This window comes from Engystomops pustulosus, chromosome 8 (assembly GCF_040894005.1).
Source record: "Engystomops pustulosus chromosome 8, aEngPut4.maternal, whole genome shotgun sequence".
NCBI classification, from domain to species: Eukaryota; Metazoa; Chordata; class Amphibia; order Anura; family Leptodactylidae; genus Engystomops; species Engystomops pustulosus.
In genome coordinates, this window is record NC_092418.1 from 86,799,195 (window position 1) to 86,822,376 (window position 23,182).

Genomic DNA, 23,182 nt, shown 5'->3' on the forward strand with positions numbered 1-23,182 from the left:
CAGGGGGTAGAGCGTGATATCTACAGACAGAACTTAATTAAGCAAGGTATGGACCCATTGGCAATAGGGCTGACTGGTAGGAAATGACCACAATATGGGTTCTACCTACAGAGCCACATTTCCAGCATACATCCGGTGTGCCAGGGAATAGCATATAAAGTTAAGACAGGGTGTGGTAGCAATGGATCAATAATTTATACTAGTTCTCCTCACATGTGACACAAAGAGAGGTTTTGACCACTTGGTACCAGATCTGCTGCCATGTCTCCTGAGGTGTCCCATTTGCCCCATCCCTATTTGTTCCCACTTTGCCATGTACGGGTGTGAGATAGAGGTATCAGGGTGAAGATGTTGCAGTCTTATGTAAATAACCAATATAAAACCTGAAGTATGAGTAGCGGATTTACAGATGTATACAGAGTTGGTTTGGAGACCTCATGTGAATTAATTAATAGTAGTGGGAGGTTGATGGAAGAGCAAACATGTCTTTCAGTGACTGTAAGGGGAGTATTTTCCGATAATTACGATAACCCACAATATCTACAAATCTGAGAAGTCCCTTATCATAGTCCATAAAAATCAATAATTTAAAACATCATAATGATACAAAAAATATATAAATACAAAAGTCTAAAGGCATATTAAGAGGAGAGACAAGGTAACTGACTAAAAATAAGGGGTAGATACCTAAGCAACCACCGCGTGGATATATCACTGGCAGGTGACCAAGGCTTAAATCAATGGGGACAATGCCAGTTATAACATAACTCAAAATAACTAAAGAGCTAAACATCTAAAGATAAATATGTGGAATATATAAGGCATAATATATAGGAATCATCTAAGATATATATGAAAACCAGCACCTCCGATGTTTGTATATAATGTAATGATATACAGGAGATGAAATTTCTTCTAGATTATCCTACTTGCTGGAAAAAGATCCATGTAGAGAAAAGCACCAAAAAATCAGATAGTAGGATCCTATGTTTACCTTGCGTCATCCTGTAAGTGAAAGAAGAGCCACGATGTGGACAAAATCACCTCAACGTACGTTTCACCTAGCGACTTCTTCAGGAGGTCAACCTCCTGTCTGGAGAGTTAAGGAAGCTCTGTGTAATGTTCAGCCAGTAAGCACCCAGCTTTCTTAAGGTCCTGAATTTTATAATTGTTTTTTGAGAAAAACCCCTCGGATCAGGAATTAAACAAGATATGTTTCTGCATCAGTATAGTTACAGCATTCTCAAGGTATGCTTGGTTCACAATGCATAAAAACAAGTGGTACATTTCTTTTAAGGTTACCATTCATTTGGCTAGTATGAGCTAATTCCTTTACAAAACTTCTAGGACTCAATTATTTGAATAGAGTAAAAAGGGGATGCAACAGTTAAAAACTTAATGTATGTATTATCTAAGATTTAAATCTATTAAACACTCTGACCCCTTTAAAGAATATAGAACCTTATCACACGTGAAAATCTGCCTCTTGCATTTTTTTCCCGCCTCTGTGTTGACCAACATGCACTCTAATGAACATGCCCGGCATGTAGTGTATTTCTGTACACATATTACATGGCCATTAAAAGGCTCTTAGTCTGCAAGTACCAACAAGGAGCTTCTCGATGAAAGATGGAAGAGTCCAGTGATTCCTGTACATGTTGATGGTGTGGTACTAATAAGACCATTTAAAGCAAGAAAACAGTCAGCAAGGCAAAACATTGAAAACTAATCGTAAATGTCCTAAAATTAAGAAAAGAATTAGTATTCACTGAAGATGAAACAATCAAATTGGACGAAATGGAATATGTGAGTCTTTGAGTCTTTCCTTGTAGTTGTAGTAGAATTTATGCCAAGACCAGGAAGCTCTCATAAGTTGCCACTGTTCTGGAGCCCTGGTTCAGCCTGTAGAGAACCAGAGCTGCAGCTCTCATGGAGTATCCACCAGACGCCACCCTTCATGGAAGTTTGGGAGAAGGAGTATCCAGTCCCCTCAGACTGTTTCAGGGCTCCATGAGGGAGGATACTTTTGGGGGCAATGTCGGAGGTCATATAAGCCTTCCATGACCTCCATTCTCTAGTGAAATCGGATGCCATGAGTACAGACTTATTAGGAGAAATGGTGGCTCCCTAGTGAAACCAACAGGTAGTGGAAGCCATGAGAAACCTTGTGTAACCCTTGCTGTCGTGCCCTAGTGCTCATGCCATGCCTTTGAGGCTCTCAAAATATAGCTGACCTCTGGGAGCCCTTACATGGCCTTGGGGACTGGATCCCCCCTCTCCAAATCTTCCAGGAAGGTGGAGCTCTGGTTCTCCATCAATGGGAGGACCCAGTCCTCCTAGACCAAGTCAAGACTCAATATGGGCTGCTACTTATTGTGAGACTCCCAAGACAACAGAACATGCAGGAAAGGACCTCCTGTTTTTTGAGACATTTGCTTATCTATAGCATTCATTCTGTTTATATGCAGATAACAAGTAACTAATCACTTGCTAGAGTGGTCATACTAATGATATTATAGTTGAAGGATTGGAGCCATTGTTTACTACAATATTCATATGCAGTCTGTGTATACACAGAGACGTATAAAGCTATCGGACAGCCAGCACTCAAAAAATGTATTCAATTTGCAACTGGTGTAAGATGATAAATTGGAATATCCCTTAAAGGGGAAATAAAGGCAACATTATCCTTTGATATTTAAAGTAGATATACAGTATTAACAGAAGGAAAAAAAATTACAGATATCATCACCAAGAAACATAACTCCAACCAAATGGGGTCCTGAGCTTGGATGTACCACAATAATAAATTTCCACTTCAAGTAGCTGTTTTTACGGATTTTCCTGCATGTCAAAATCACATGACCCATTCGATCTAGGATGTGAGCAATATTTTCCATTGTTGAGTGGAGTCTTCAATATGCAGACATGCATCAGCCATGCCTTTGTGTGCCTGGGAAATAGCTGTAGCACTGGGTTTACTATCTTTTTCTTTAACTTTCATTATTACACAATACACGTTGTTCATTGTACAGGTTCATTTTTATTAGTTCTTGGGCCCCCCAAAAATCCTTTTGTTAGTGATGGTAAGAAAGTCCCATATAATCTCTGCATATCCTCCAACTATATCTTATCTGAGCTATCTGACCCCCTGTGAGTGTAACACAGGGGGAAGGAGCAAGGGTGGGGAGCAATGGAGATAAGTGCAATTGTAGTTAAAGTTTTCAAGGGAGTGAAAATTAAATTTGAATTGTGTGTTTATTAGACAATTTTCAAATGTGTCTAGAAAAGGGGCATCAGTGAGTAGAGTTCTAAAATCTAAAATTTATTAAACCTTGCCACAATTTTGGTCTAAAATATTGGCCTATAATAAGCCAAAAAAGCGGTGACCTACTGCAAATTAGAGCTACGAAGATGTCCAGATATAATACTTGATGAGACACTGTTACAGATTTGGTCACAGATTTTTTATTCTAGACAATATTGATAACCTAAATTGTTATAATTGTTGTTATATGTGGAGACCAATGATTCTTGTTTCTCAGTATTATCCAGTTTTGTTTTATTAAGTAAGCTCCCCAAATTTTTATAACGTTTTTTAACAAATAATGTGTGTGTTAAACATTCTAATATTTTTGGGGGATGTAGATTTGGAGAGGGGGGATCCAGTCCCCAAGGTCGAATATACTATGTATATAGAGGATGAAATACAACTATACACTCACTATATTCTAAATGTACAGTTGGTCCCCTACTAAAGAACACCCAACTTACAGACGACCCCTAGTTACAAACGGTCCTCTGAATGTTGGTAATTTTATATACTTTAGCCCTAGGCTACAATAAACAGCAATCAATATAACAGTTATCAAAGCTGTCTGCAATTAAGCTTTATTGTTAATCCTGGTTCTAATGACAATCCAACATTTATAAAATTCAATTGTCACAGAGACCAATAAAAATTTGTCTGGGGTTACAATAATAAAGTATACGGTTCCGACTTACATACAAATTCAACTTAAGAACAAACCTACAGAACCTATCTTGTAAGTAACGCGGGGACTGCCTGTATTATGAAACTTTTATGAAGTTTAATTTGAAAGTTTGGAATAATATGAAACTTCGTATTAAATCAGTATATATTGGATGTCAAAACAGCAAACTTAGCCCTTTTTATCTACATGTGATCATATTTAGCAATGATTATTAATCTATTAATTTAGAACTAAGTTTACTATTTGTATGTAAATGTATTAGTACACAGTTTATTAGGAGACCTTCTACATGTTTGTGTTAAATAAAGACCAGATTTTTATTGATGACCTTAAACAATGATAGTTCTCCTTTTCTTACTTACTTATTTCTATCCACTAAGAAAAAAAATATCTGGGCAGCCTCACTTCCCCCACAATGCACATGTTGGCTTTCCTCAGTGGAGACAAATTTAAGAATGACAAATTTAGCACCAGCAGTCATGGAGACAGGTGTGACATTACATAGAAGTAGACCACCCTCCTCCAGCATCCAGCGAGCAATAGGGTGGGCCAATGAAGTGATGATGTCAAGTCTGTCAGCAGATCTGGGGTATATAAGGTAAAAGCACCAAGTTAGCACTTCTGAGCAGTTCGTGCATCCCCAACCTTTGCCTCGGGTGTAGGGATTGCATAGAAAAACAAAACTACACACAGCAAAACCCTGTGTAGTTTTGTTTTCTAGGCACAGAGGCCCACCATTTACACACTGGGATTGTCTAACAATTATTCTTGGGGATAAAGACGTCATTTTCCAACACTTGGGCTCAGTCCCAACCCTTGTAGGCACTCTGAAGATATCAGGTCAGTGGTCAGTTACTTTTACTAATCGGGCTACCTAATTTTTTAATTGAAATCACTTTGCAATATATAACCCATGTAGCATTATCACTTAACTCTGTGTGTAAAATTGTAAAAAAAAATTGTAGAATAAATTATAGACCATAGTATAACAGCATAATCTTAGTATTTGTCTATTTTTGCAGATGTTGTCTTCATATGTTGGGTGTAGTATAATGTGTAGTACTAGGTAAAATGTTAGGTAGATGTGTGAGGCGTCAAATAATTTTTAGAACTGATTTTGTCACTTTAAGTAAACTTACAAGGTTTTAAAGTATTACTCACAGGCAGACAAGTGCCAGGAATAACTCTGATAAGATGCTGAAGGAATCAGCCAGGCTCTGATGACTTTTTAAGGGAATCATCTGCTCCCATATCTGTAACATCCCAGCAGTGACCACTTGTCTCCTGTCAATCATGGCTCTGCTGGCTAAATTTAGTACATGCCCTTTTGTGATCCCTGTTGATTAGCCTAAATAAAAAATAAAGATTTCCTTTTGACTTTTATCCTAGAACATGCTTTATGATACTTTAAGTCAAAATAATTTTGAATAAATAATTACTTTTATTATAAATGATACTAATACATATTATGGAGTAATTTAATAATTTTTTTTAATTTGGTTAATTTTTTTAATATCATCATTGTATAATAAAAAAGCAAAAACAAAAAAAGTATATAAAAAGTATCAGGGATTATAGAAAGCTATGCAATTATGTATATATATATATATATATATATATATATATATACATATATATATATATATATATATATATATATATAAAATACATAGTGGGATTGAAAATATTATCAGTTATTATTATTATTAATTATATTAGCAGTCTTTATACTCAATTCACAGTACGTGCACTGATACTATGGAAAGGATCTAGTAATTAACTGAGCTGTTAAATTCACAAACATTTGATTCACAGATATCTTATACTGATAAATAGAATAGACATTTAGAAAGCCTCACAATGCCGCCAATCCTTTGTACTTTATACCATATTTTTTATTACTGTTTTATTATTACAGTTCTGAAATACTTTTGATGTTTTAGATTTGTTTAATAGAAAAACAAAATAAAAATCTATTTTTTTTATTTTTTTCCTCAGAGTGCCTATAAAGATGGCTTCGCAAGCACCGACGTTTATACAGCCGGTACAAAGTGTTGTGGCACTGGAGGGTAGTGCTGCAACCTTTGAGGCTCAGATTAGTGGTAAGCAAATCATTTCTTGTTTTCAAATAATACCATAAGGTTAGCAGTTTCAGTGTGTCATTATTTGGTTTTATAGAAAATCTATCACTAAGCAGTTCTGAGCATCATTTAGTCGTGTTGTAATTAGGGTTAGTTTGGAAAAGCTAACATTGTGTGAGTTACAATGCCATTTATTCCGAAATTTTGGACACTTTTTATTTTCATTCATTAGAATAATGTAAAAGGCCTAAATAATGCCTAGAGAATAGATATTGATTAAGCAATGAAAAAAAATATGATAAAAATTGACATTTGCTTTATTTTGTTATCTTTTATGATGCCAATTATTTATGTCAGTTGTTACTTGAATTGGGATCAGGTTTCACATACTAATGTATAGCATAGACAGAACAATGAGCAGATTAGTTGTTTGGGCCTCGGGTTTACATATGGGGCAAATGAAGTGTGATAGGGGTCAACTGAGAACACAAAATATCACAGGCAAAACATATGTTTTATTTGCATTTTTTTGTAATTGAATGCTGCAAATGCCACATAGATGCCAAATGGGAAGCTGGGCCCGGTGGTTGATACACCTCAGGGTACCATGCCCTTTATGACCACAAGGGGCTGTCTTGCAAAGTTGACTGGCTGGTTATGGCCCCTATAGTATAAGGAAAGCGTGCATCTACTGATATGTTTAGTAGATTTGATGTTTGGGGTTACATATGGGAATTTACTTGTATTTGACCATAGAAAACACTTGTATTATAAATGCTGGCTGGAGGTCATTTAAAAAGCGTTGTTAAAGATTGGAAAAAAACCCGCAAACAATGTCACCCATAGGCTAAGCCTGGTATTTTATCTCAACTATGTTCAGTAATTGTTTTTTCAAGTAATACAATTAACAAATAGAGTACAAATTTATAGAACCCCTTTGAAAGGCTTGTATGAGGTAAGAAATACAAGAATAAAAATTGTTGTTTTTTAAAAATTTTTGATCCTGTTACTCATAGGTTATATCTGATATTGCAGCCATTTTCAACGGAATGTAGTTGAGTTGCAATACCAAGACCAGTCCATACGACCTAAAGTAATACTTAAGTGGGATCTTGTTTGTTGCCATATGGAGTCACATATACAATACATTAGTCTCTTAATAATAGTTGGAAGGAAATAGGGTGGATTTATACATCCCTCTTGCGAGACATTGTATGATCTTAGGTAGCGTGCATAATTCTTAATCAAAACGTGATCCCCAATAAAAATGTAACGTTACCGTTCGGGTAACACTACAGCCATGTTCAGTTCAAGGCTTCAAGGACCTTTAAAATTACAACCTAGGCAAAGAGTTTTTAACTTTTTTCAAAACTTGCTCTTTAACCCTATTAAGCTTGTACCTTAAATGTATTAACCCAGCCCAGTGTCTAAATTAAAGGGGTTGTACCAACTTTTAAACAGAATAGGGGATAACTGCTGTACATGTGACCCCTCCAGCAGTCAAAGGAATTTTAAATCCCCCCCCCCCCCCAACTATTTGGGTACTAATTATTATGGGTAGGTGATAAGTCTAATCTTCAATACAATCCCCTTTAATGGTGAATGTGGCCTATGTTGGTAACTAGCAGCAATGTAGATAATTAGTGATGTGACTTTGGCAGCATGGTCAAATGATGACAAGTTGAAAGTTTGTTCAGGGATCAGATGCAATTGGGAGCAGTTGTGATGTGCTATTTCAGGGAAGCTGATCCTCTGTTAAGCTATATGGCAGACAGCTGTTTCTCTATAAAAGGTCTGACGTGTTGATCTCCGGCCTCTATCCCTTAACATTGTCATGGCTCCAGCAAGTTGTTCTGTCAATCAAAAACCTTGATAGCAGCTGTCTTTCCTAAATTAAACCTCACCAAGGTGGCAGCTTTTACATATTAACAGCAGGATGTGAAAGGACAAGAAAACTGGTTAGGTGTGAATCACTGTGTACACAACCCCACCTGATGATGAGAGGAAGAGGTGTATATATGTATATATACATATATATGGATTATGTACTTACCAGGAGGTTGTTTCATAGATTAAGATTTGTATTATATAAGCAATGACTATATACATTTGCCACTTGGCCTTTGTGTCTGATGCCTAAGGTTATATAGTTAGGTTAATAATATATAGTTAGTTAATATACTTTGATTATAGTAATGAAACAATATCTATAAATTGTTTGTAAATTACCGTATATACCTAAATTGTTATATATTACAGGAGTAAGTACTTAGGTCACTTTACATGGAAAATGTTTGCTTATATGTCTTTGATTATAAGTAGTATTGCGCGGGTTGCAGGTTCAACCATAAGTTTGGGCTTGGCTTTTGGACTCCCCTGGCTGGTAACACCCCATTCTGTGTGTTAATGGCATTTAAAGGAAATCTATTACCAGGATCAAGGATTATAAACCAAGTACACTTACATACTGGTGTGTGCCCTCTCTGGTAGGATCTGCTTATCGTTTAGCTTCTTATGCCCTGGTTTTCACAAAAAAAGGCTTCACAAATTATGTAAATGAGCCTGAGGGGCTCCAGGCTCAATTAACAGCTATGGAGCCCAGAGCCCCTGAAGATCTTTTGCATAATTTTCTTAATCTTTTTAAAAAAACAAGGGAATAAGATGCTAATAAATAGAGAAGATCATGCCAGTGGGGGCACACACCAGCCTGAAAATTGTGCTTGTCTTATAATCTTTGATCCTGGTAATAGATTTCCTTTAAAGAGTAACCCCAGCAATCATTTACAGCCCCGATTGTGAGTGTTACTAGAGTGACTTAGCATTCGGTTTCGCGTCCCCAAACCCTAACCAAAATTTCGGTTTCTGCAGATGTTACCACTTGGCCTTGGTTCCTGAATGGTACTTCTGACACATAAGAAGACACTAGAACCAGTGGCATAACTTGAAGCTGATGGGCCCCAGTGCAAAGTTTGTGCCAGGCTATAATGTGGGGTTTATGGTACTAGGCTTTTCATATGGGAAAGTGACATCTTATGGGCCCCCTAAGCCTCTTGGGCCCAGTTGCGACCGCACCCTCTACACCCCCTAAAGTTACGCCCCAGAACTATAAATGGTATTTGGCACCAAGACCAAGGAGCAATACATTATGCCTCTGATGGCCATATACTAACTGTATTTTGTTATATGATATATATAGATGAACTATATATATCATAACTGGATTATGTACCAGGAATTGATGTAACTGGATAATGTTATATATAACAAGATTATATATCTTGTCTGTGCTATACAGAGTAGACAGAAAGAGCCAAAAGATATTTGAATCCAAAATAAAAATGGCTTTTGTTATAATAATTTTAACACTTCTTTGGAATTCTGAAAGCAGATGCACACAACAGCGACAATCGGCCTGCACTAAATGCAATACTTTTTAAATGATCGGAGACCATGGTCATTACAGAACATGTCACCAATCTGTTAAAAGAAAGAGTGTTTCCTAGTCTGAACTGTTCACACAGATCATATAGTTCATGAGAATCCATGAAAAATATTCAGTATAGAAAATAGTGCTCAGTTATGTCTTGCATCATAGATCATCTTTCTAGGGATCACTACCAAAAATACCTCATCCAGAATAAAAGTCATAACCGAGCAGATTTTTGCAAGTTTTTGGTTTGAATACAGGCAGTCCCCAGGTTACATACAAGATAGGTTCTGGAGGTTTGTTCTTAAGTTGAATTTGTATGTAAGTCGAAACTGTACATTTTATAATTGTAACCCTGACAAAATTTTTTTGGTCTCTGTGACAATTGGATTTTAAAAATGTTGGATTGTCATATTAACCAGGATTCACAATAAAGCTTCATTGCAGACGCCTGTGATAACTGTTACAGCTGATTATTGTAGGCTGGGACTAATGTACAGTAAATCACCAAAATGTAGAGGTCCGTTTGTAACTAGGGGTCGTCTGTAAGTCGGGTGTTCTTAAGTAGGGGACCACCTGTATTATAAAAATATATACTTCTTGGCATTGATTTATTGATAGTATGATAGATATGGATCATAAATTCACAACTCAGTTTTCACAGGTGTGAACAGAGTCTGACAATACATGTATTATATTTGGTGCATTCATTTCTATTGCCTTTATGTTTGATAACTGTCACGCAGGCAGAAATGTATGTGCAATTGTTCTAAAACATGAAAAAAATCATTTTTCATTGACCAATTGGCCATCTATAAAAGCCACATAATAGCAGAGTTGCTTTTTGTTGTTACCCAGCTTTCCCGAATTCCTGAATGCCAAATCTGCATTTTTTTTTCAAGTTTTGTATATTTTGATACTTTTCTAGCATACCTAGGCAAGGTTGGCATTCAGAAATGGCAATATGTGATTGTCTTTTGAAAATATACCCCATAAACGCATGTACTTTATATGAATAATAAAATTCAGATGTTAATATATATGCAGATGCCATGACTTGTGTTGGTCATGCTCATGATCCTATAGGAGTGACAAGTACTGCAGGCCGCAAGAGCTGATTTTCATAGTATGACTTCAGAATATATATATATATATATATATATATATATATATATATATATATATATATATATATATATATATATATATATATATATATATACAGATAGTTATGTCCATTTTAGTTATAGTAGTTGGTTGGCTTTGGACTATGAAGAAAGAATTGGATTTGGAACTTTATAAACTTTGAATATATTTCCATTTTATCATTTCACTTCATTGCATGGTCCCATTTTTGTAATTTAGACAGCACAGGTTTGCTTCACATATTTGTCCTGTCATCTACCTGCAGAAACCAGTCCAGTCTTTACACAGCACTACAAATCCATATGCACTTAGCGCCCCCTAGTTGTGTCTAGATTAAGGATCAGACACATTTGGATGTGCAGGAAAAATAAAATGGAGGACATTCACAGGTTTTGTATGCTATTGATAATCTGCTGGTGTGTATGTGCCCACTTTTGCCAGACTACTCATAATGAGCACATAGTTTTTGTGGCGTTTTTGACAATGTAGGGAAAAAAACTGAGAAATGGTAATGGAATTTTTGTTTAGTCACACAGTGAAATGTGAACCGTCTACATACACCATGTGGTGGTTTCTGACATTCATGCAGTGTTCTGGGGTCAGTGGCATTAATAGTGATAAGCAGTGTTTGCTAAGTATTATGTTTTTATCTCCTAGTTATTTCTGTAGGTTTCTATAGAGCACATTCAGTATAATAGCCATCTTTAATGTGTGTAAAGTGGGTCATTTGTTCATTTGTTAAACTTGTTGATGCGCATATCAACCAATCAAAGCACAGCTTCCATTTTTAAAAGGAACAATAAGAAATGTTATCTGTGCTTTTATTGGTTTCTATGGGCAAGAAAGACGGTTTCCAGAGAAGTGCACAACACATTTTAAGGAGCAGATTATGAGTTGTTTTGTACCTCAAAATTTGTTGTAAAAGTACCCCTAATATGTCTTCATTGAAGTCAGTACATGGCAGTGAAACTGAAAATGTGTATTTTTTGTCAGACACCAGCGGGCGGGAATAGGACCTGCTCTATCATTTGCGGCCTGGGAATTCACATTCGTGTGTAAGAGCCCATATACAAATATGGGGACGTGTGACAGCCCCTGAAACAATTGCTAACCACAACTGTGTGTATGAGATCTAAAGCTCCCATCTGTAAGGCCCCTTTCACACATGCATTGCAGATCACGTCAGAGTCTGATCAGGGTGTGATCAGGATTTGGTCAGTGAAAAACATTTTTTATCAGAGTTCAATCAGTTTTCAGTCAGAGTTTCTTCTGTAACTCAGTTTTCCATGCATGTTTTTTTTTTTGCCAATTTCAATGCAATTTCAATGCGTTTTCACGCGCAGAAAATGTCCGTTTTTGATGCATCTCCATAGACTTGTATGGTGCATTTTTCACACGCGTGACTTGAGAAAGTAGAGCATGCTGCGATTGTTCTTGAAAAAGAAGTCTGAAAAAACCCATTGACTACAATGGGCCAGAGAGCAATGCAAGTTATGCACATCAAAAGCACACTCAGAACACGCCTGTAAAAACCGCAAGTGCGAAAGGGGCCTAATGCAACACGTACACAATCACTGATGCAAATCACTGAGATAGGCCTAAAGGCCTATTCACACTTTGTTCTTTTAAGAGATATGTGCTTATGTGTTCACCAAAAACAACTCACAAATCCAATGAGTTGAATATCACAAAATGTCTCAATATTGTTGCACATGACAATTTGCACCAAATTTGATCTAAATTTGAGACTATTTGCCAACCCACTTCTCTTTTCACTTCAGACAATTTACTCCAGATTATAGTGTGAATCCAGATGTAGATTTATAAAGTTATAAAGCGCAAAGTTTTCAAAAGTCGCAGAAAATACCAACTGCATTTTTAATAAAAACCTGCTGAACTGGACTGGATTGGCATCTAAATTTGAAACTTTTTGAAAAGTCACATTTAAAGAGAACCTACCACCTATAAAGGTAGATCGGGTGGTAGGTGGATGTAAGGGACGTGAGGAGAGCTCTTTTTAGAGCTAATCCTCACGTCCCTTCTAACTTTTGGTAAACTTTATTCCCCTAATATGTAAATTTAGTTATGCGGCTACTGGGGCGTGGAGTAGCCGGCACGAGGCTACACAGCGTGGCTACTCCACGCCCCAGTAGCCACATTACTCCTCCTACCCTGTTGTGTGCGGCGCACAGCTCCTCGTAGCTGCGCGCCCTCGTCCGTCATGATGGCGTTCTGCGCATGCGCAGAACGCAGGCCGGCGGCTGAGCAGCCCCAGCTCCGAGGCCGGAGCTACTGTGCATGCGCAGTAGCCGGCTTGTCGGACGAGGGCGCACGCAACAGGGTAGGAGGAGTAATGTGGCTACTGGGGCGTGGAGTAGCCGCGCTGTGTAGCCTCGTGCCCGGCTACTCCACGCCCCAGTAGCCGCATAACGAAATTTACATATTAGTTCAATAAAGTGTACCAAAAGTTAGCGGGGACGTGAGGATTAGCTCTAAAAGGGCTATCCTCTCGTCCTTTATATCCACCTACCACCCGATCTACCTTTATAGGTAGAATCGTGGTGGTCGGTGCCCTTTAATAAATCAGTCTTCCTCATCTGAATTCACATTGTAAATCTGGAGTAAGGTGTCTCAAGTGTACTGCAGTGGGTAGCAAAATGTTGTATTTTGGCTCAGATGAGTAACTTTGACAATTTTGAGGCAATATGCAGCACGGTCACTTGTTTGCATATGGAGGGTGGAGGTGGGAGGAGCACTCCCTTCTTCTCCTCCTGACCCTGTGCTCTTGTCCAGACTGGGCAATGCACCCTAAGATAATTATTCCCTTTCCACAATATAGATAACATGCTTATCATTAATGGTCCATCATCAAACTAATGGGAATCCCATTCTGACTAATGAACGGATTGGTAGGTGCCATTAAATAGTATGGGAGTGTTGAAAATTGCTAAGTACAATGCTCAGCTATCTACGGCACTTACTTAGACAGTGTGCTTGGCGCTGTGCTCAGCAATTTCTGACACTCCCATAATATTGAATGGACCAACAGGATGCGTGTTTGTCCTTTTCCACCACCCATTAGTGAGAACTGGATTCCTGTTCTCCTAATTGCTGGAGGTCCCAGTCTTAAGATCAGTGGGGGTCCTCACCGATCAGCTTGTTAACTTACTACAACCCTGGGCGTTTTTGCCTGTTGTCACCGTGAGGTATACTGGCTATTTGTATAGTCTAGGGATTGGATGCCTTTCGTTACTTTTGTTATTCACTATTGATTTTTTTGTGTACTATTTGATAACTTATATCCATAGCGTACATAAGGTTTGTGTTTGTATTGCCATATTGATTTTTTGCCAGTAGAGGGAGCTGGCGCTCCAGTACAGCCGGCGTTATTTTATGCTGAGCTGAGCCTTGGGCAGGACATTTTCTGTAGTGACTTTTTGATCACATTTTAAATGTTTTTATTCTTTTTTTTGTTTGGTTTATGGGGCATTTAATAAATAATTATATATTTTGGACCTAGTGGCATGTTTCTGTGTCATTTCATTATACATATTATGTTATGGTGGCTTTTTTGGTTACGGTATATAGTTTTATTGTGCAAAGGTCATGTTTTCATCTGCATTGATGACAAAATTTGGAGACACCATTGAAGATTTTGCCATATTTCTAAAAAGAAATACTAAATTTGGTCAAGGGAAATGTGAATCTGCTGGCAGCAATGTAAATCAGAACTGGGTCATGATTTTTGTTATAAATAGATACCATGGAGCAGATGTTAGGGGAGCTTCATGGAGCTTCTGTAGATGCATCTAGGACTATGCCTGTTTTACAGGGGCATCACTGGCTGTACCCATCTGGGCTATACCCATGTTATGAAGGTATTTGTAGTTGGGCATCTGGGCTATACATGTGGCACCCATCAGTATTGGGCAACGACTCAGCCGGGCATGCATTGGGCACCATGCATGGATCATCCAGGGTGGTGGTTTAAGGGTTGTGAATGAATATTTAACTTGGACAACCCCTTTAATTTCACTCAAAATGGGAATAACCACAGCTATCCATTACTTGATTTCCTCATGGTTTCATTATTGTTGTATTGCCATTTATATCTTAATAACACAGGGTGTACTTTATGTGTTCTGAATGGGACAATGCAGCTTTAATTATGTGCTCATGGCTCCGTTCACATTGGCGTCAGTCTGGTTTTTTTGGTCTTGACAGCTGAATTGAGCAGGCCACTGCTGTACTCAACATACAAAAAACACCAAACAAAATGTGAGCTATGGTAGTTCCTTATGACGATTTTCTTGCAAAATGTTCAAATCAAACAAGATACACCATGGGCAATTACTCATATTTGTTATCCATGGTCTCCACCCAACTAAAACCAAGGGCTCAGGGAGGCTGCAGCTTCACAGGCTGTTACACTGTTTCAACCTCCCGCTCTGCTCCCGCCACACTCCCCCCCCTCAGCCTGATGTTACCTTAGGGCAGAAGAAGAAGTTTCAGCACACAGTGGGAGAGGGAAGTGCTCACTGTAACAACTTATGAATCAAGAGCATTGAGAGGCTTTGTTAATGCCCCCCAGAGCCCTTCCAAGCTGCTCACCCCTCCCCTCTTCATAGGGAGCTGTGCAGTAAGACTCAGTTACTCATTAGTATCACAGTGGGTAATCAGAGTTGTGTGACTTAACGAGCCATCCGCCTGTGAGACACTGATAGTAAACATAGAAACTTGCATAGAAGGACAGCAAGCAGAGATTTAGAAAACCGCAAGGAATGGAAAGAGAAAGTATATTAGAAAATTGTATAACATTTTATAATACAAACAATAACATTCATTTGCTGAAATGGGAATAACCCTTTAAGTTCCTTTCAGCCACCAGTGGTTAAGGTGCTACAGGACCACTCTACAGATATACATGTCTATATAAGTTTTATCATCCAAAATATCTGCTAACTTGTGATATCTGTAAATTATCCTATCAAGAATATCCCCTGGCATCAAGAAGTGATTGCTCCAGATATCTCCTAGGGCAGTGATGGCAAACCTTACAGACTCTGAGTGCCCAAACTACAACCAAAACCTGCATATTTTTGCAAAGTGCCGATCCGACAATTTAAGAAGTAACTTATTACTCCCTGCTCTTTCACATGTTTAAATTGTATAGGCACCTGAGGACACCAATACAGTAGAAAGATGAAGAAGTTTGGATTATCATTGTAGCTTCCTTCTAGGGTCCTGGGCTGTCTGGGACTACAAGAGGCCTTGAGTCCTGTCTGGCAAACTCTGCGCTGGGGTGATGGTGCGGGTGCCCATGGAGAGGGCTCTGAGTGCCACCTCTGGCACCCGTGCCATAGGTTCGCCACCACTGTCCTAGGGTATCTTCAGCCAGATACTGGGGTCCATACTTGCTTGGCTTACATGTGGATCATCTGTGCAAAAAAAGAGTAATTCCCAATGTGAAGTAATTTCTTAAGGGCTACCAAGCAATATTGCTGCACTTTCCAGTGTGATATATATGGTTCAGCTTCAGATATAATTGTAATCCATAATCTTTCTTCTTTTCTCTAGGTTTTCCAGTTCCTGAGGTGAGCTGGTTTAGGGATGGCCAGGTTATTTCTGCTACAACACTGCCAGGTGTACAGATCACGTTTAGCGATGGCCGCGCTAAACTTGTGATCCCCGTCACCACAGCAGCACACAGTGGAAAATACTCCCTAAGAGCCGCCAATGGAGCCGGACAAGCAACTAGTACCGCTGAACTACTTGTTACCGGTATGAAGCCTTTCATATGTCGTTTATAATTTTAGAAGAATATTATAGAAATATCTCAAAAGAAATATCCATAGAATGTTACGTCTGACGTAGTAAAATCAATAATTCTTCAATGTAGAGTCTCAAATATTTACATTACTGCATATGTGCATTAATTTAATACATATTTTCCAAAATGTTTATTTCTATTCTAATTTTTTTTCGTTATATTTAAACTTAAACTTATTTTCTTTTTCTTTCTGTAGCTGAAACAGCACCCCCGAATTTTACACAAAGACTACAGACTACGACAGTAAGACAAGGCAGTCAAGTTCGACTTGACGTCAGAGTGAGTGGAATCCCTACACCTGTGGTGAAGTTCTATAGAGAGGGAGCTGAAATCCACAGCTCCCCAGATTTCCAGATCCTTCAAGATGGAGACCTCTACAGTTTAATCATTGCAGAAGCGTACCCTGAAGATTCCGGAACATATTCTGTAAATGCAACCAATAATGTCGGACGTGCTACGTCAACAGCTGAACTCACTGTTCAAGGTAAGGATATGGGTTCAAAGAGATTCTTTAACACAAAGACGTGTCATGAGTGGCAATATGGTATGTGATATGACTTATACACTAGAGTTAAAGGGGTTGGCCACTAAAAGGAACCTTTACCAGGGTAATAGGATCAACTATATTGTATTTACCCCAATATAGTCCCTCTGTTTCCCATGGGAGTCAGATGTAAAAGGCCTCTATGCACATCCCCTTCATGGTAATCACTCTCATATCTGTGGTTTGAGGGGCATGCACATGTCTTTGGCAAACCCCTCCAACCACATAGGGAGTGGTTATCACGAAGGGGAGTATACAGCCCCCGTCAGGACACAGGACATCACAGGAAGTCCCAAATCCTGTTGCCGTTGGGTCCACAACACACTGCCCACAGCAACCATTGACTGCAGAGAAATTATACTGGGGTACATACAATATGGGTGACCCTAATAGGGTCTTTTACTAAACCTGGGAAAGTTTCTTATTAGTGCACAACCCCTATACAGTGATTTATCCATCTAATAAAGTTTTGCCATCACTTGATGATCAAAGAAGGTTCGCTCTCTGGGTTAGTGCCTCATCCACCACTACATTTTCCCTGTACAGAGGTGGTCCTCACAAACTTTACATGGATAATTCTTTCACATTTGCCAAAATTATATGAGAGGGGAAACTACCATGTTTTGATTGTGTTACTAAGGCCTAGTAATGTTGTGGGCTCCTTGTTTCTACTACTGCGTACATCTACTGCTACTACAAATCTATACCTACAAAACAATTAATCTTTAATCTTTTCCACTCCAGCTGAAGAAGAAATACCTGCCAAAAAGACAAAAACAATTGTATCGACTGCTCAGATTTCCCAGACCAGACAAGCACGTTTCGAAAAGGTTTGTTGTTCAGAGATATTTGGGCACCTTAATAAAAAAAAATGTATTTCATTGTTAATCTAATTCGATATATAATATGCATTTTGCAGAGAGTAGAGGCTCATTTTGATGCGCGATCCAGTACCACAGTTGAAATGACTATTGAAACCGCTGCAGGAGTGCAGCTACCACATAAGACTCCTCCCAGAATTCCTCCTAAGCCTTTATCAAAGTCACCGACACCGCCAGTGATTCCTACAAAAGTTCAGATGGTGAGACAGCAATCTCCATCACCTGTACGACTATCTCCTTCTCCTGTTAGATCAGTGAAAGCACCAGTACCGTCTCCTGTCAGGTAAGAGAACTTTACACTTTACTACTTTGAATTTGGTTCAATGGTAAAAACCTTAGGACTCTAAGGTTTACAATTTTTATTTGCCTGGTGCCGATGAAATGACGGACAGCCCTCAGAACCATTACTATCAATGGTTCTGTTTGATCAGGAAGAAACCACCTAAGTTCCCATGGCTGTTTCTAGAAAGGTGCAAACAAGCCACTAATATGTATTTAAAGGAGCACTGGCACCAGGTCTTACACCACTTACTTAACAGCCCCCTCGTGTAAGGAATAAATGACCCTTTCTGGCATTCCCTCTTTTATTTTAATTGTCTATTTATCTATCAAAAACATAATCACATCCAAATGAAATGTCATATGCAAACGGGCAGAGAAGAGTCACTTTTTGCTTATTAAGGTAGATCCGGTGGAAGGTTCCTCTAATATATGGTAGTATTCTTTCGTGGCCCAGAACTTTTATAAATTTTAATTCCCGCAATATGCAAATTTCCTAAAGAGGCTACTGGGGCGTAGAGCAGTCGGAGGTGACTACATGGTGCGGCTACACCACGCCCCAGTGCCTCTTGCGTTCCGCCTACCAATGCATCTTTAGTGCGCAACTACAAGGAGCTGTGCATACAGATCTGCGAGCTGGGTTCCACGCCTTGGCTGCGCAGTCTCGGCTCTGAAGCCGGACCTACTGCAAATGCGCAAAACCCAGCTTTGCAGATGAGTGTACGCAGCTCTTCGTAGACGCTTGTTGAAGTTGGATTGGTGGGCAGAACGCAATAGGCTACTGGGGCGTGGAGTAGCCACACCATGTAGCCTCAGCTCCGGCTGCTCCACGCCCCAGTAGCCTTTTTAGGAAATTTACATATTGTGGGAATTAAAATTTATTAAAGTTCTGGGCCACAAAAGAATAAGCCCTAAAAAAAGGCAATACTACTATACATTAGAGGAACCTGCCACCAGATCTATCTTAATAGGTAGATCCGTGGTGGTAGGTTTCCTTTAAGTATTTCTGTATTACATCTCATTGTCTATTTGTGGTTCTCATTGGACCTTATGAAGTGGACCAGTTTTTTAGCATGCAAGGTATGGTGTACGCCATGGAATTTGCGAACTTTGCGTGTGTCATATCCTGTGCCAAGAAACTGGTGTAGGTTATAGCTGAAATCCACACCAGACTGGAACTGGCATAGATTGAAATTGCGGTGCAAGTGCAGAGCCAAAATGACATTGTGCGCTGACATACAAGTTATCAGTCTAAATATATTGGCTACAATAATGTTTTTTAACATTTTGCTATATTCATGTTTTTGGCCAAAATAATTTGATATGAGTAGGACTGTTGTTATTTTTTTTTGAGTTTCTAGGTATATCGCAGTCATATAAGATAAGGAAACCACACGATGATAGAAATGTCAATTAGCCCTTAGGTTTCTTGTAAGAAAGTATTTCCTTTCTCCATCTAAAAATTTCACACAGAGATAAAGTGCCACCTACTGTATATTTTCCAGAATGCAGTCTTATAGGATGTATGTAAATCATATACTGTACATACCATTAAAATATTTGCCTAAATGATGAGAAGCTTTCTCGTAATATGATGAGAGCACATAGAAAAATAATAGGATATACTCCAAATATTCAAAATATAAATGTGTGTGTAATGTAGAATACATTTTACTTATGGTAAGTAAATCGTAACATGACTATCTTTTATTACAATCAGGTCAGTCTCTCCAGCTGGAAGAGGACTGTCTACGTCTCCAATAAGATCTGTGAAGTCTCCTTCTCCTGCAAGGTCTACTCCAACACCAATCGGTGCTGAAGTTCCTCCTCCTTGGAAGCAGGAAGTATTCGTGTCTTCTACAGCCTCACATATAAAGACTGAGCAGAAGTGGGAATCAAGGGAGCAGGTCACTGTTACTACTGGAGTGGATACTAGAGAGGTAATGGCTTCATTTAGACTTGTCATCACCTGTTATTAAGCTTGGACTACGCGGAGAAACTTGGGTGCAAAGCTTGAGTTATAAAAATCTTGTAAGTTTTACATTGCACTTGTGGCAACTGTAATGGAAGATATTGTACCGTGTAAATTTAGCAAAAAAACTCCATCTATTGTAGGGTCTCAGGAACATTGGAGATATTGTATGATGTAACAGTACCATATTAGTATGGCACCATGCGTACCTGAGCTCTCTGTGTAGTCCATGACTTAATGATTGTAAATGATTGTTTATATACTCTCTACTGTATATTTTATTATGACTGTGAAATGTGTATTTTAATATGACTGATACAGGTCCATGGAGCAGGAAAAACAGCAGCTGTCGCTACTGTAGTTGCTGCTGTTGACATGGCCAGAGTGAGAGAGCCTACTCCAAGTGCCACTGAACTGACTGCTAAAAGGACAGCAATGACTGCTGTGCAAATTCAGCCTGTCCATGAGCAGGTAGAAAATAAAGTCAAACCTTAATAGCACTAAGAGCAATCATGCAGCTAAACCAGGGGCAGGCTGGCATCTTCTATGCAAGAAAAGACTTGTGTGTCCTTTTATAAATCCACATTGAAAGTCTGATTTCCCAAAATAACATTGTCTATACAGTGCTCCAATGGTCTTGCTCAAAGATGTTGAAAATCTGACGCAACATTCTTAGCAAAGGACCATCGAAATGAGTACTATGAGCCATGTCAAGGGGATTTAAAGGGGTATTCCAGTTATAACAACACTGGATATGGCTGGTGTGGAACCCTTGAGCCCCATACAGCTGGGCTGTCTCTTTCAATTCCTTAGAGAGTACATGATCACATGCTGCTTCCTATTAACTCCTCCTGGAAAGGGTCATGTAACTGGGGGAACCTGAAGTCACAGAACCCCCCTTTTGTGGTGATTGGAGGGCTTTCAAAGCATCACTTATCCCATAGTTATCACCTAACTATATAATAACTTATTGAAAACTGAAATCTTCTTTAATATCCGTATAGACAATCTTATTCTGCATGAAATCAACTTTCATGTGTGAATGACACATCAGGAGATCATTCGACCGGATTTCCCTATTAAACACCTCAAATATGTCAAGCCCAAGCGGCAGCTAATTTCTAGACCAGCTTGTCCCTGATTCCTTAGCAAAATATAACAAGAGCTTGCTGTACGCTTCACTGATCTTCATTACTGCGCCATCATCTTCACCCGATAACGTCCATTTCCACGCTTCCACCCATTTCATCCGCTTCTCTTTGGCGCTAGTCATATTTTAGAATTTATTTTGTTGTTATGAGCAACATTTTTTTCCATAAATACCAGGTAAGGAAAGAAGCCGAAAAAACTTCTGTAAGCACTGTAGTTGTGTCCAGTGAAAAAAGCAGACAAGAGGCCGTTACAAGAAAGGTAGAAGCTGCTGCCAGCAAGCGTGAACAGATACACGCAGTCCAAGAACAGGTGATTTTCACTGCTGGATATGCACAAATAGAACATAACCCATCACTTTGGTCAGAATTGTGGAAACTAACTCAAGCCTTGATATTATATTTTTTCTTCCATGTGGGATTTTTTCATATGTTAAAGGAATGTCTACTAACTCAGAACTTGTGACCAGTACCACGGGCTTCATTACTCTTATATTTTGGCTAGAACACTTTTCATCCAGTTGGCTTCTCAAAATACATCCTACCATATGTGCCTCTGGCACTGGCCACACGTGTATGAATTTAGATTTTTTATAACTTTAGCACTCTTTGTTTGCTTTTGTACAACAACCATTACTGAGTATTAAGATCATTAAGATTTGTATTGTCGTGTACGTTTGACGATTGCACAGATGAATTATGATTCAGAGAAAGAAATGGCTGTGGCTACGGTTCTGGCCGCAGTACAGCAAGCAAGGAGCCGGACTCTTCTTTGCACAGAAGCAATAGATATCTCTGATTCACCAGCAGAATGTGATGAGGTACCATCTCAGTGACCACATCTACTGCACTTATCTTCTTCACCGGGCACTTTTCTTTTCAATCTTCTTCACCTTTGTTTTCGGTCACCACTTTTTGTATTGTAAAGTGGCACTTATGCACTTTGTACATGGTAAAACCATGGGCCATGTAAAAACAACCCTGTTTTTTATATGAGCAACTTTATTTTATGTGTTTGTGCACCTATGTATTTTATGTGTTTCTTAATATTCTATGTGTAGTATTAGTATGGGAAGTAATCCATATTAATATCACGTCAAGGCCAGTTTCACACCAGTGTTTCACAGATAAGTAAGTCCAGATAGGCTCAAAATCTATTGACCCAAAATGACAGCATCGTAGGGAACTAATTCTCATACCATGAACTCAAAACAAGCTGTAATATACTTGTGTAAAACTGGTATAAAGTTTCTTGGTAAGGGAGTCACAGTATTGACACTGCAAGTTTCATCATCCGACTTTATTTCCTAGTTTATTCCATGTTTTTTTCACCTGTTTTCTTTCCTCGTCTCCATGGTCGTCTGTATGAACTGTGTTAATGTTGTCTCTAGATGGAAGCTGGGAAAAAAGCAGGAGCTGTGGCTACAGTTGTCGCTGCAGTTGACATTGCGCGTGTTAGACAACCAGGATACACTGAAGAAGGTTATGCAGAAGAAACAGCTCTGCAGTATGAATACAAAGAGCGTGTTTCTGCTAGAAAAACGGTTGAGTTCTCTCCTGAGCGCCAAGTTGTCACTAAAGCGATAAAACCTCCCGAGGTTCATGTCCCAACTGTGCCAAAAATAATCCCCACTGAATATGTTCCATCACCTGTGCCGCAGGTTAGGACCTGACTTGTTTTATAATACAAATCATTCTCTTTATAATTGTAAATACAAAACTCAACACAACTTTATTGAATCGTGTAGATTAAGAGAGCTCCAGAACCACCAACCGTACCAGTGGTCCAAGTGGATCAAACTATTTCACGTACACCTGTTCCTCACTTTTCTGTCACTAAGGTTACAGTGCCCAAAGCTGAACATACACATGAGGTAAG

At 38.8% G+C, this 23,182-nt stretch overlaps 1 protein-coding gene across 1 annotated transcript in view; it reads left to right on the forward strand.

Annotated features, from left to right (window-relative positions):
* The first annotated feature begins 4,629 nt into the window (after positions 1-4,629).
* Positions 4,630-23,182, forward strand: part of TTN (titin) — a 222,911-nt gene continuing 204,358 nt past the window's right edge. Inside the window, exons 1-12 of the mRNA XM_072122667.1 lie at positions 4,630-4,835; positions 5,994-6,097; positions 16,227-16,430; positions 16,676-16,963; positions 17,768-17,853; positions 17,943-18,187; positions 19,904-20,123; positions 20,477-20,626; positions 21,482-21,616; positions 21,996-22,124; positions 22,695-22,964; positions 23,052-23,177. Of these exons, the coding sequence (XP_071978768.1) occupies positions 6,007-6,097; positions 16,227-16,430; positions 16,676-16,963; positions 17,768-17,853; positions 17,943-18,187; positions 19,904-20,123; positions 20,477-20,626; positions 21,482-21,616; positions 21,996-22,124; positions 22,695-22,964; positions 23,052-23,177 (1,944 nt within the window). The 5' untranslated portion in view covers positions 4,630-4,835; positions 5,994-6,006. The remainder of the gene's footprint in view (positions 4,836-5,993; positions 6,098-16,226; positions 16,431-16,675; positions 16,964-17,767; positions 17,854-17,942; positions 18,188-19,903; positions 20,124-20,476; positions 20,627-21,481; positions 21,617-21,995; positions 22,125-22,694; positions 22,965-23,051; positions 23,178-23,182) is intronic.